A 12,920-nucleotide genomic window follows, 5' to 3' on the forward strand; every position below is an offset into this window, starting at 1 on the left:
AAGATTTGTGGCAGCTCACCATAAAAGGCATATGTGTACAATATAGTAATAAGTCAGAAATAAAAAATTAAGGCCAGGAGAGGAAAATTCTACTTTTATTTGTAGGTCCCTTTATAATAGGAAGCCCTATTAACATGCTTAACACACCTGAATTATGTAAGTGCAGGTTCAAATGCATTTTTAAAAAGTTAAATAATTTAAAGCACTTTACTATATGTCAAGCACTGTTCTAGGAGTTTCCTAGGCATTAAATAATTTAATCATCAAAACCTTACAAGGAAAGAATGGACCATTAACCCCATGCTATTTCACCGGTGAGAAAACTGAAAGAGAGAGGGGAGTGGCACACCCAAGGTCACAGCCTTAATTAAGCACAGTCATGCCTTGCTTATCGATGGGGATGTGTTCTGAGAGATGCATCGTTAGGCGATTTTGTAGTCGTGCAACATCACAGAGGACTTACACAAACCTAGATGGTATAGTCTACCACACCCCTAGGCTATACGGTACTAATCTTATGGGACCACCGTCATCTATGTGGTCCACTGCTGACCAAAATGTCATTATGTGGCAGAAGACCAAGGCAGAGCCACATTGTGAACTCAGCAGTTGAGTGCCACTGCTGTTCACAGTGGTAATCTTCCTATTTACCAAGGTCAATGAAAGAGAATGGACATCAGTGAACTCCCTTGTGATTTTCAAGAACTAAGACACTTGGGTCCCTGATGTGGGACACACGACTTGTGGTAGACAGAATTTTAAAAGAGCCCCCAAGATTCCTACCTGCTGTAACCTCTCGGTTACTCAAACACTAATCTAGGTGCTGCACTGGAGGGATTTTGCAGATGTAATTAGGTTGCCCAAATCAGCTGATTGTAAGATAGGGAGGTGATTCTGGGTGGATCTGACCTAATCAGGCAGCCCATTAAAAGGACCCAGGCTCTTCCAAAGTGCAAGAGAGACCAGAAGGAGATTCTCCCTCGCTGGCCTTGAAGAAGTCGAGCACGATGCAAGGCATGCGGGAGGGAGGCCTCCAGGAACTGAGATTGTCCCCGAGCTGACAGCCAGTAAGGAATGGGGATTCCTGTCCTACGACTGCAGGAGCTGAACTCCACCAATGAGCCAAGTAAGTTTGGAAGCAGACGCTTTCCCAGAGCCTCCAGATGATAACTCACATCCTGATGTCAGCTTTACGAGATTCAGAGTGGAGAACCCTGTCACGCCGTGCCCAGCCTGCTGACCTACAGAACTGTGCGCTAATAACTAGGTGTTGTTTTCAGCCGCCAAGTTTGTAGTAACAGAAAATTAATATACCACTCAACCCCCAAGTTCATGAATAAAATAAACCACTGTTATTGTTTTTAAGTCACTGTTTTGGTGTGGTTTCTTATGCAGCAATAAATAAACAGAATACTTCTATTTATTAAAACAGCAAGATATGTTTATATATTTTAAAGGCTTTTGAGGAGTCACTTAAAGAATTGCAAGGTAAAGTATAGTTTACTCCTGGCCTGTGTGTGCTGAGGGGAGGGACTCTATTATATGCCACAATTGGGAGAGGAAATTGGTACCACTTTCTGGCAAGTAATTTTTGGCACATACCCATAATCCTATGACCAGGAATTCACCCTAAGGAAGTCATCAAAAATGTGGGCAAAGATGTGTCTACCAACATGATGTCATAGGACTGTTTACAACTAAACCCTAGAAGTAAGCTGCAAGCCTCCGAATTGGGATTGGTTTAAATAAAAATAGCAACCCATATGAAGTCACCAAAAAAAAACGCTAACAGGAGGTCTCAACCAGAGTTAATGAATGCTCTTAAGGAGTTCTACATGCAAAATACATCTGTGTGTACTTTTTGGGAGATGGTCCATAAGCTTAATCAGACTCTCTGATGTATAAGAGTACTTATTAGTGACATGACAAAATATATATACTTTTTATTTTACTGAGGTCATATTGGTTTATAACAGTGTGTAACTTCAGGTGTACATTATTATATATCACTTTCTGTATGGACCACATCATGCTCACCACCAACAGTCTAGTTTTTATCTATTATCACATATACGTGCCCCTTTACCCCTTCACCCTGTCCCCCGGTGCCCACTAATCTGTTCTCCTTATCCATGTGTTTGTGTATCTCCCACGTGAGTGAAATCATACGGTGTTTACGGCAAAATATTTCTGATACCTTTTCAAGACAAAAGAGTAGATTAGGTGTGTGTACATGCAGAGGTGGCTTTTATTTACTTCAATAAGTATTTCATTGATTTCAAAAATTTGCTCAATGAACATATATTTTCATACTCAAAACATATGTTTAGAAAACTAAAAAGTCTAATAACTTCAATTTCATACTCAGAACGTATGTTTAAAAAATTAAAAAACAGTCTAATAACTTCAACTTCTTTAATGTTTTATCACCAGTGAAAGCCAGCCAAGTTTTTAATGGGGAAAAAGGGAAAAAAATTGCACAATTCCTCTACTTATTCCTTATATAATGTTTTTAATACTTAAAACTGATTTCATAGAAATTCTAAACAAATAAGCACACCAACCACAAAACCCCCTCACCACAATCAGACAAAACAGACTAAAATACTCTCTTCTTGGCTGGTTCAGAATAGCACATCAAAGTGCAATTACATGAAACAGTGTCTCCCTCTAGTGGAGGGAATTAAAACATTATGTTAATTTTTTTACGAAAAAGTAACCTCCTCCTACCAAGTAATTCATGTTCCTTAAAACAAAATATGGAACCAAAACTTAGAAGGTAAACTCGCTTGATATCCTATTACTTAAATAAGACTAATGATAAGGTTTTAGAGTAATTTTCCCTCCTGTCACCTGCTCTCCCTCCTCCCTTCTACACATTGGCTAGTTGATTTTTTTCGCTGGAACAAAGCTCCCATCATACTGTATATCAAATTTTATGTCCAATTTTTTCCCATCTAACATTGAATTAATAATTTCTCATATAATCAGGGGATTCATAACCTTAATTTTTTTATTGGGGTACAAAATATTCCATTGAGCAGGTTTATTGGTTCATGTAATCGTGCCTTTTTGGTTAAACACTTAAATTCTTTCCAACTTTTTAGTATTATAAGACAAAATAATTATTTTTATGCACAAAGGCTTTTTTTCCCATATTTAAAATAATTTTCTTGCAGTAATTCAATAAAAATAAGATTGAGATCAAAGCAAATGAACATTTTTAAGGCTCTGAGGGACTTATCTCCAAGATGCTTTCCAAAAGATTTTTAAGATTTTATGCTGCTATTGGCAATGTATCATGTGGCATATAACCTCTGCTGTGACCACGGGCTTACTTCCTCTCTTAAAGTGCAAGATATTTGAGGCAAGGGAGTGGATTTTATTAAACGTTTATCCCCAGCACCTGTGCCCAGCACAAAGCAGACAATCGATAAATAATTGCCAAATAAGGAAAACCTCCACCAAGTGAAGATTTATGTGTGTTAAAGATAAAATGTGAGTTTTTCTCTAATCAGATAGGTGAAAACTTGCTATCTTTCTTAAATGTGCATTTCTTTGCTTATAATTAGTAGTTAAATTTCTCTTTTAGATTATATTTTTAAAAATTCAGGTTCTCTGAGGCAAAATCCTGGCCCTACCTCTTAGCTATATAACCTTGGACAAGTTCAATAACTAGCCCTCAATTTCCTCATCTATAAAATGGAGATAAGTTCCCATCATCATAGAAATTTTGTGAGGATAACATGAGTTAACACACATAAAACCTAGAAGAGTGCTTGACACATAGAATATGTTCAATTAATGCTAAATGAATGAACATGGAATGCAAAAAGTAGCAAAGGGCTTAACATGAAACAGTCTCGTCCCACTCATACTCGCAGCTCCCCAGGGCCAACCATTTCTTTCAGCAGGTTTTTGATTGTAAAATATGACATGCATACTGAAAAGTGCACAGAACAAAACTGTCAGTGTGACAAACAGAAAGACAAAACTTATATAACCACCACTCAAGTCTGCAAGTACAACTTGTCAGCAACTTAAAAATCCCGTCTCCTTTCCCCATCACAAGCCCTTCCCCTCCTCCCAGAGTTGAGCACCATCCGCATTTTCCGACGATCATTTCCTTTACATGCATGCACCGCTAACAATATAGTTTAGTTCTACCAATTTCATGTAAAGAGAATCACAGCATATGCTACCTTTGATCTTATTTCTTTCACTCGATATTGTTTTTAAAAATTCACCCATATTGTTGCTGGTAGCTCCAGTTCATTCAATTTTATTGCTTTACAGTTTTCCCACTGTATGAATACACATAATTCATTTAATTTTTAACTCAGTGGACGCTTGGGCTGTTTTCAGTTGGTGCTAATGCAAGTAAAGCACAAGCAGTCTGCAGCAGCAGTTATTCTAGTGCACAAACTGGGGCGGGGACGGGGGTTGCTGGGTGACAGGGCGTTTACACACTTTCAGCTGACGGCCAATGCTAAATGCTTTCCAAAGGAGTTGTGTTGATTTCAATTCCTATTGTACTCCAGGTCTACGATACCGGGGACGATCAGACTTTATTTTTTGTTAATCTGACTGGAGTGTAGTGGCACTTCATATTGGCTTTAATTCCTTTTTCTCTGATTTCTAAGGAGATTACATACTTTTCCATGTTTACTGGCTGTTTGGATTTCGTTTTTTATGAATTTTAAGTCAACTGTTCTTATTTTGAATTCTTCTCTATTTTCAAATAACGTACTTATGTGACTTCATGACTAAATTTTAGACATTATCTGTTAACTTCCTACTTTAAATATGAGTTTAGTTCCTTCACACTCCTTCCTATGCCCACTCCTCTCAGTAAAGTTGTATCACCATTAGTTTCTCCACTGGTCATGACCTCTTCAACTTGTAGTGATATACCTAAAAATCCATATTGTTTATCAACTATAAATACTCTCAACACCCAGCTCTGTAAAATGAGGACATTCATGCCTTTTTCCTTCCTTTCCACCTCCTGCCTACCTTTCAAACTTAGCTTTTATATTGTCAAAGTCGATATTTATATTCTGTTTTACGTGCAGTTAAGTTTTCTGTTATTTGAGAGACAGTACAGAGCAGTGTTTAAGAGGACAGGGAGAAAGCCTGAGCTCAGTCTGATCCAGCCCTACGTTAGGTACAGCTGGGCAAGTGCCCTGTCTGAGCTCCCTTTTCTGAAAGGTGGGAACGATATTAGCACTTGCCTCATAAGGCTACTTGGAGGATTAAATGAGTTAATATATGCAGAACATTTAGACCATTATACATAGTAAGTACATACTATTACTAACATATACTAGTACATACTAAGTATAGTGTAGGTTAGTTGTTATTATATGAGAGGTGATAATAAAAGCTGTCAACCAAGACAGTATTTCCACTATTATGACTGAATTAAAATTGCCCACTACAGACTTACACTGCACCTCTGTGCACACAGAAATTATACCTCCTCCTGTACTGTTTCAGTGCCTGCCACGGACTTTGTGTAGGGCGACCACACATCCCAAGTTGCCTTGGACTGTTCCAGTTTATACCAGTTGTCCTGACGCCACAGCATTATAGTGCCTCCTTACACTATTAAGAAGTGTTCCAGTTTGGACAATAAATTAGAAAGGTAGTCAGTCACCCACCCCTATGCCACTGAAAAGGGTGACTTCCACAGCGTCAAGTTTAAGTGGATTCTTCTCTTTTGCACACCAACAGTAGTTAAAAATCTGCCATAGTTCAGTTTGCTCCATTTTAATGCCAGTATAGCTTTTCCTCCTCTGGAGTGTGACTTGCTGCCCCCCTCTTCCTCTCCCTCCTCTCTTCTGACTAAGACACAGAAAGTGCCTAATATACAGAAAGGACATGTGCTCAGGGTGTTTCTAAGCTCTCATCACACAATCAATGGAAGCCTCTCAAATCGAGACTAGTTGCGCTCTGCAGTGAATCCAGTTTCCTGAATCGCCGATTGTCTTCCCTCTCGTTTTACTCCCCCATTTTGCTGGATTGTCTTCAAATAACTTCAAGAAAAGGTATAGTATAGGAAGCAAGCTTTTCAAACTTCCTTATGTACAAAATATCTTATTCAGTCTCCACTTATGATTGATAGTTTGGCTGGATATGAAAGCTTAGGTTGAAAATTATTTCCCTGCAAAACTCTGGAGGTATCTCTCCAATGGTATCCCATGGTAGCTGATGACAAGTATGACAAAGTCAAATTTTTTTCTTTTTTAGGTGACCAACATTTTTCTCTCTGGAATTTATGCACCTTCTCAGTATTTTCAAATTTCACAGGGAGGGGTGTCTAGGTATATGAGTCTATTTTCATTCATCTTGCTCAAAACTTGGGTAGCTCTTTTCAATTTGAAGCCTGATGTTTACTTTCAGCCAGAGGGAATTTTCTAGCCTTCTCACAGTTCCCTTCCCTGCGTTTTTTTGTGTCCTTTCTGGAATTTCTAACAGTAACATGTTGGATCTCCTAGATGTAGCCTATCATATCATTTCTGGTATATTTTCCATTCTATCTTTTTTATATACTGAGAAATTTACTTAATTCTTATTGAATTTATTTCAGCAATCATAATCTCCAAGAGATCTCTCTTGCCTTCCGACCATTCCTTTTTTTTTTTAAAGACTGGTACCTGAGCTAACATTGGTTGCCAATCTTTTTCTCCCCCTACTTCTTCTCCCCAAAGCCCCCCAGTACATAGCTGTGTCTTCTAGTTGTAGGCCCTCCTGGCTCTGCTATGTGGGATGCTGCCTCAGCATGGCCTGATGAGCCACTAGTTTTACACCCAGGGTCCAAACTGGCAAAATCCTGAGCTGCCAAAGTGGAGCATGCAAACGTAACCAATCGGCCACAGGGCCGGTCCCTGATTATTCCTTTTTCAATTAACATACTATTCTTATTTTACAGATGCTCTTTTTAAACCTCTCTAACGATACTAATTAGGGTTTTTTCCTAAATAATTTTTGTTTCCTAAGTTGTCCCTGGTCCTATTAGGATATGTTTTTACTCTTCTTTTTTTTCCTGTCATTCTGTAAGCTTTACTCAACTATCAGATGAATAATGGTTATTTTCTATTTAAGAACAAGAGTAGAAAGTTCCCTGGAAGTCAGTGGTTGATGGCTTCCTTTATGCATGAAGAAGTGGGTAGTCAGTTATTATAATAGGATACTCCAAAATACTCTTCTCTAGGGTGCAAAAGTTCACACTAGCTGCCCTCTTCTCTCTAGTTTTTTTTTTTCAAAATGAAATTACCTCATTTCAGGAGAGTGAGAGTGGGGCTGGGAGTCAACTCTTCTAAACACGAACCTTCACTGTGCTCTCCCTATTTCAGTCACACTTTTAACTAACTCCACCCTCTCTCCTACAAGCACATCTGAGTGTGCGGCTATTTCTGGAGGGGGAGTAGACTCCCCTCAGCTGCAGGCAGTCCCCGTGCGGAGTCGAGGTCACGGTTTTCCTCTCTTCTACTGTTTCAGTTTCACACTCTTCCATTTGTTTTCTGTCTTTCAAAAATATGTTGAGGGGTCGGCCCCATGGCTGAGTGATTGGGTTCACACGCTCCACTTCAGCAGCCCAGGGGCTCACCACTTTGAATCCTGGGCGCGGACATGGCACCACTCATCACGCCATGCTGAGGCGGCATCCCACATGCCACAACTAGAAGGACCCACAACTAAAAATACACAACTATGTACCGGTGGGCTTTGCGGAGAAAAAGGAAAACTAAAATCTTTAAAAAAAAAATGAGGTCATATTTTCCTCTTATAAAAAGACAGCTCAGCTAGAATTGTCAATTTTCGGACCTATAAAATAGGAGCACTGAATTAGCTATCTTCACCCAGAACTCAATTTCTTTGAGTTTACCTTATGATCATTAAAATTCTCCCTACATCTAATATCCTATGGTTCTAAGGAAAGGAAAATGTATTACTGATGACGTACTTTGATTTTTCTCTCGTAGAGTTCAAACGTCCATCTCATGTTGGTCTAAGCTAAGGAACCATTCAAGGATACACGATACGGTTGAGAGGGGAAAACAGCAAGCACCCTCATGCAAGCGGTCCAGTGTTGTAGGCAGGGTTCCACCAGATAACAACTACAGTTTGAAACACAATCTTCTCTATATCTCTAAAGTGATAACTTTGTACCTGTAATGCTTCTTGTTTTAAGCTAGTTTTCTCAGGCTCTTCTTGAACACTTTCTGAAGAATCATCGACCTCTTCGATTTCTGAGGAGGAAGGACTCTCTACTGTCACAGTCACAGGAAACTCTGATTGCTTAAAGAAAGAAGACATGCTTAAGAGATTCTATTAAGAGATAATATAAGCCAGACACCAAATATTAAAGGACATTTAACAAAAGTGATCTGAGGTGTCAACTCATTATAAATGTCTTTCACTGCTCCTTAGTCTAAAACAAGTAGTGACAAAGTAAAACGACAGTAACTTATTTTTTTCTGTGTTACTATACAGAATTCTGTTGTACACGGTTAGGATTAACATTTGGAATTGCCAATATATTTTATTAAATTTCTCTCACACAAGCCAAGTGAGGAGCCAGAGTAAATACATTTTCTCAGATCGAGTTTACATTGTAGACAAGATATTTATTCTCTACCATCAGACACAAAGAGTCTGGAAGAAAATGTAGTTTTTAGGAGGAAAATCCATCAGTAGGGGACTCATAAAGAAGAATTAGAAAGTCAACAAATCTGAACTTCGAATAATTAACACTAGAATTAAAAAAAAATAAATCACATGCACATACACAACTAAAACTGACCCATTAAAAACCTCATCCTCTCATCATCCTTAAGCCAAAACTAGTGTAACAGTAACACACTTCTGCTGTCAAGTTTCACGGCCACTGGAATGTTGTTTAATATGACGTTGCCAAATATTTAAAAACCGACCTAGCCAGAACCCCATAAAAAGTCTACACATCAAAAAGAAGTGTGCTGGGATGACATAACTGAACAGACAACAAGCCACGAGACTATCATCTCGACCACAAGCAGCAAACCTTGCAGTAGAGGGAAGTCCCTATGATGGAATGAGGTATGCACCCCTTCTCTGGGCTCGCAGGGGCAGTACTGACCCCCAGGGTGCTCTTCTCTCAATCTCAGTAGTACTGCCTTTTACAGAGCAACTACACAGTCCCCCAGGACGGCCGACAGGGTTTGCTGGCTCCGAGACCTGGAGGCAGTACGATGGGGAATGTGTGTGGCCTTGGTGCAAGAGGGAGAAGAACTCCAAAAGAGCAAGGCTTTGGGAATTGTTGCTTCATTTTGGCTTTAGGATCTGGAACTTAGATATACAGCCAGCCCCTGAACAATATTTCTTGAAAACCTAAGGACATCCTTGAGTATGACAGCTCCGTGTGTTGGGTCAGAAATGGCAGACTGGAGAAACGGCTTTCTTGTTTATAGATGAAACCACAAGGCCCCCAGTATGTATCACATCCACACAACTACACGGTGGCCCTGGGAGAGTGACCTGACAAGTTTATTTCAGGGAGGGAAATGTTTTTTGTAAGGCTCTGTTCAATTTAAAACCCAAAGAGAATGACCTTCCACCTTTCCCACTTCAACCCTCTATATATTATAAATATAACTACATACCTGCAAGTGATTATATACATCACGAGTTTTGATTAATGGAAAACCCCTAAAGAGATATCAACAAATTAAGTTATATTTTGATGTAAACAGATCACCAGTTAACGACACTTAATAAAACTCGTCAGTATTATGTACAATATCCATATAGAACTGTGCATAAAAATACGCAAGCTCAAAATAAGGACCCGGAAGGCTCTGTTATGGAGAAAATGGAAGAGAATCTGGCAGACTAGCTTTGTGTTAACTCTCTGAACTGCTGAGAGCACCTTCAGTTCCAGTGCTCAGGATGGCTGAAGTTTCTAGTCTAACTTCTTCAATTGGTGATATTAATTGTTCTCTAATTTACAACTCCTTGTGACCAGGATGGACTTGATATTAATAAGTGTCTCAAGAAGAAGATATGAAACCACAAAGTTATAAAACTAATGTGCAAAAGTGGGGCGTCAGCACTATAGTTTATGCAATAAGAAGTCACATCACCATTCACAAAAAAGTACAGTAGTCAGCTGTCCAATGGAGATTATACACATCAATTTAATGTGAGCAATTGAACAGATATTTTACATAGTATCTACTTCAAGTCCTATTTAAAATCAATTCTCTGTTTTCTTCAGCAACGGTTAATCTCCAATTTCTTGAATACTACCAAGTCAGTCATTTGAAAATAATCTACAGCAATCTAGTTCACTTAGCAAGCCTAAAATTATAGTTCAACAATGTTAGAAGACTTTTAGACTTCCATGACAAAAATTACTATAAACAGCTATCCCCTGATAAGTAATCAGCTAAAACTAGTTCAATCTAGTTTGATTCACTACATCTGATTCACTAAAATGAGTTAAGCCAGTTGACAGATTAAATCTAATCCATACTTCTCATCCATTCTGCACTGAACCATTTCTCATGCCTAACATATCTTTTTCCCCATTTCTACATATCCAAATTCTTACTTCTGTGCTGCATGGCTTGGCTCCCACCTTTAATGAAACCTTTCTCACCTGCACAACTGGAAATAATTTTAGTCTACTCTTGACTGTTGTGACACCTAAGAAATAACTTGAAACTCCCAAATGACAATTTATTTTTTGTTTTTCTTCCTTAAAGGATTCATTAGGCAGAAGCAATGTGTGAGTTACCTTTTTTCCTCTATAGAACCCACCAGAAATCTCCCACATAATAGAAGCTCCAAAACAAAGAATTCTGAATGACTAAAGATAAGGAATGAAAACACTCTACCTGTTCCTTCTCGCACGTTCTGCAGTACGCCACGGCAGGAAACCAGACACGCCAGGCGGGAGAGGCTCAGGAGCATATTCTTTACCAAGGGAGTGTTTTCTTCCATTACTTACAGGTTTCTTTGTAGCCAATCCTATGTTTGAGAAAGCATTAAAAGAAAAACTTAAGATGCACTAAAGGGCTACAGAGCAATTATCACAGGTGTACACTTTTTAAAGAATACAAATGGGCACTTGACAATGATGCCAAGTCCATTAAAAACAGGATGATTGGGGCTGGTCCCGTGGCCAAGTGCTTAAGTTCACGTGCTCTGCTTCAGCGGCCCAGGGTTTCGCTGGTTCAGATCCTGGGCATGGACACGGAACCACTCATCAAGCCATGGTGAGGCGGCATCCCACATGCCACAACTAGAAGGACCCACAACTAAAAATACCCAACTATGTACCGGGGGGCTTTGGGGAGAAAATGGAAAAATAAAATCTTAAAAGAAAAAAAAAACAGGATGATTTTGTAAAAATGTTTTTACATAGGCTAGCAAAGTTTAAAAACATAAGTTCTTTACAATAACAAGTTATCATTTTAACTAAAATATAAGAGATGTGCAAAACATGCAAAAGTAAATAAAAAATATATCCCAAAGAATGAAAAATTATATATGATACACTTCATGCATCATGCAGAAACATTCAGTTTATTACATCTCAGAATATCTTGGCATTTCTAAATCTCAAGGATAGAGAAACAGAGACACACCCAGGATGCCTGTCAAACAGAATCTTCTGAATTAGATCAAAATTTCAACTTAAGATTAATTTTTCTATGTAAAAATGATCAAAGTTACAAGACTGAAAGTTGCTGGGTGGTAGATGAGTCAATGTTACCCTCTCATAAGTCTGTCAACCTTCACTGCTCATTTGATTGCATACAGAAAACACAAAAGAAACAAAATCCATTGGATAAAAGAGTAAAATGTGGAGACTTATCCTACATTTCAATACCAGAGAAGTAAGTATCTTTATATGAACTATTAGGGAGCAAAAGCTAGACCTACGTGTTAACACTTTATTTAGAACAAACCATATATTAAAATTCATATTTAAATATTTAATTTTCTCTATTACTGAAAACAAATAATACAGGTTTGTTAAAATGGTTATATGTATCCTTCAAATCTATTTTCTATACAAGATCTGCTTTAGCAGCATTAGGATGGCATGTAAAATAACGTATATGTGGTAATATAGAACAAGTATTTCATACAGTATAGCTTATTGTCACCACATGATCCTGTGTGATTTCTCTGCATAATTAACATGCCTCTTAAAATATGTAGGAGCTCGGTTCATCTTGTGCTATTTTGTTTTGTTTTTTAACTTAATTACCCTGAAACAAAGGATGTTCCTGTGTACATTGTTTGTATGTGTATACCTTCTCCTTTATTTTCAGAAACTAATACAAATATATTTGTAATTAAAACCAAAAGAATTTACAATTAAGAGATTAAAAAAATTCTATTGAAAGTTCCTATTGTCTTTTTACACATATAATTACAATATGAATGTGACACAATTCACATAGTTTTTAACCCTATACTCAGTTGGATCTGACTAGACAGCCAGACACTGATTTGGCTTACCTCTATGTCTCCAAACAACTGAGGCAAACACGAAAAAAGCCCAAAAATAAAATTACTCTCCAAACAGCTCAGTGAGCTTGTAAACACAGTCACATTTCCACTTTGTTTAATCATGCTAAGAAAAAAACTTGTAATTGTTTTATTCTCATTCCATGATGCCATTAAATACCACCACCAGCTACCAAAATTACAGAATTCCTAATGTTATATATATATGTTTTATTTACATATATTTCTATTTCTAATATTACATCAAAACACCAACTTAGATACTTTTAAGAATGCTTTACACATGATATAGACTTTTTTTTTTTTTTTTTTTTTTTTTTTTTTTTTTTTTTAAAAGAAATCTACCGTCTTCTACGTTTTTTTTTTTTTTTTTTTAAGATTTTATTATTTCC

General features: G+C 37.8%; 1 protein-coding gene across 7 annotated transcripts in view; it reads right to left on the reverse strand.

The window, feature by feature from the left end:
• The window catches only part of CEP78 (centrosomal protein 78), a 39,048-nt gene that overhangs the window by 12,476 nt on the left and 13,652 nt on the right, over positions 1–12,920 (reverse strand). For all 7 annotated transcript variants that reach the window (XM_070495561.1, XM_070495563.1, XM_070495560.1 and 4 more), the window contains 3 exons: positions 10,884–11,016; positions 9,648–9,693; positions 8,176–8,304 (listed from right to left, as the gene is read on the reverse strand). In XM_070495561.1, the coding sequence (XP_070351662.1) occupies positions 8,176–8,304; positions 9,648–9,693; positions 10,884–11,016 (308 nt within the window). The remainder of the gene's footprint in view (positions 1–8,175; positions 8,305–9,647; positions 9,694–10,883; positions 11,017–12,920) is intronic.

Source organism: Equus asinus, chromosome 23 (genome assembly GCF_041296235.1).
Source record: "Equus asinus isolate D_3611 breed Donkey chromosome 23, EquAss-T2T_v2, whole genome shotgun sequence".
NCBI classification, from domain to species: Eukaryota; Metazoa; Chordata; class Mammalia; order Perissodactyla; family Equidae; genus Equus; species Equus asinus.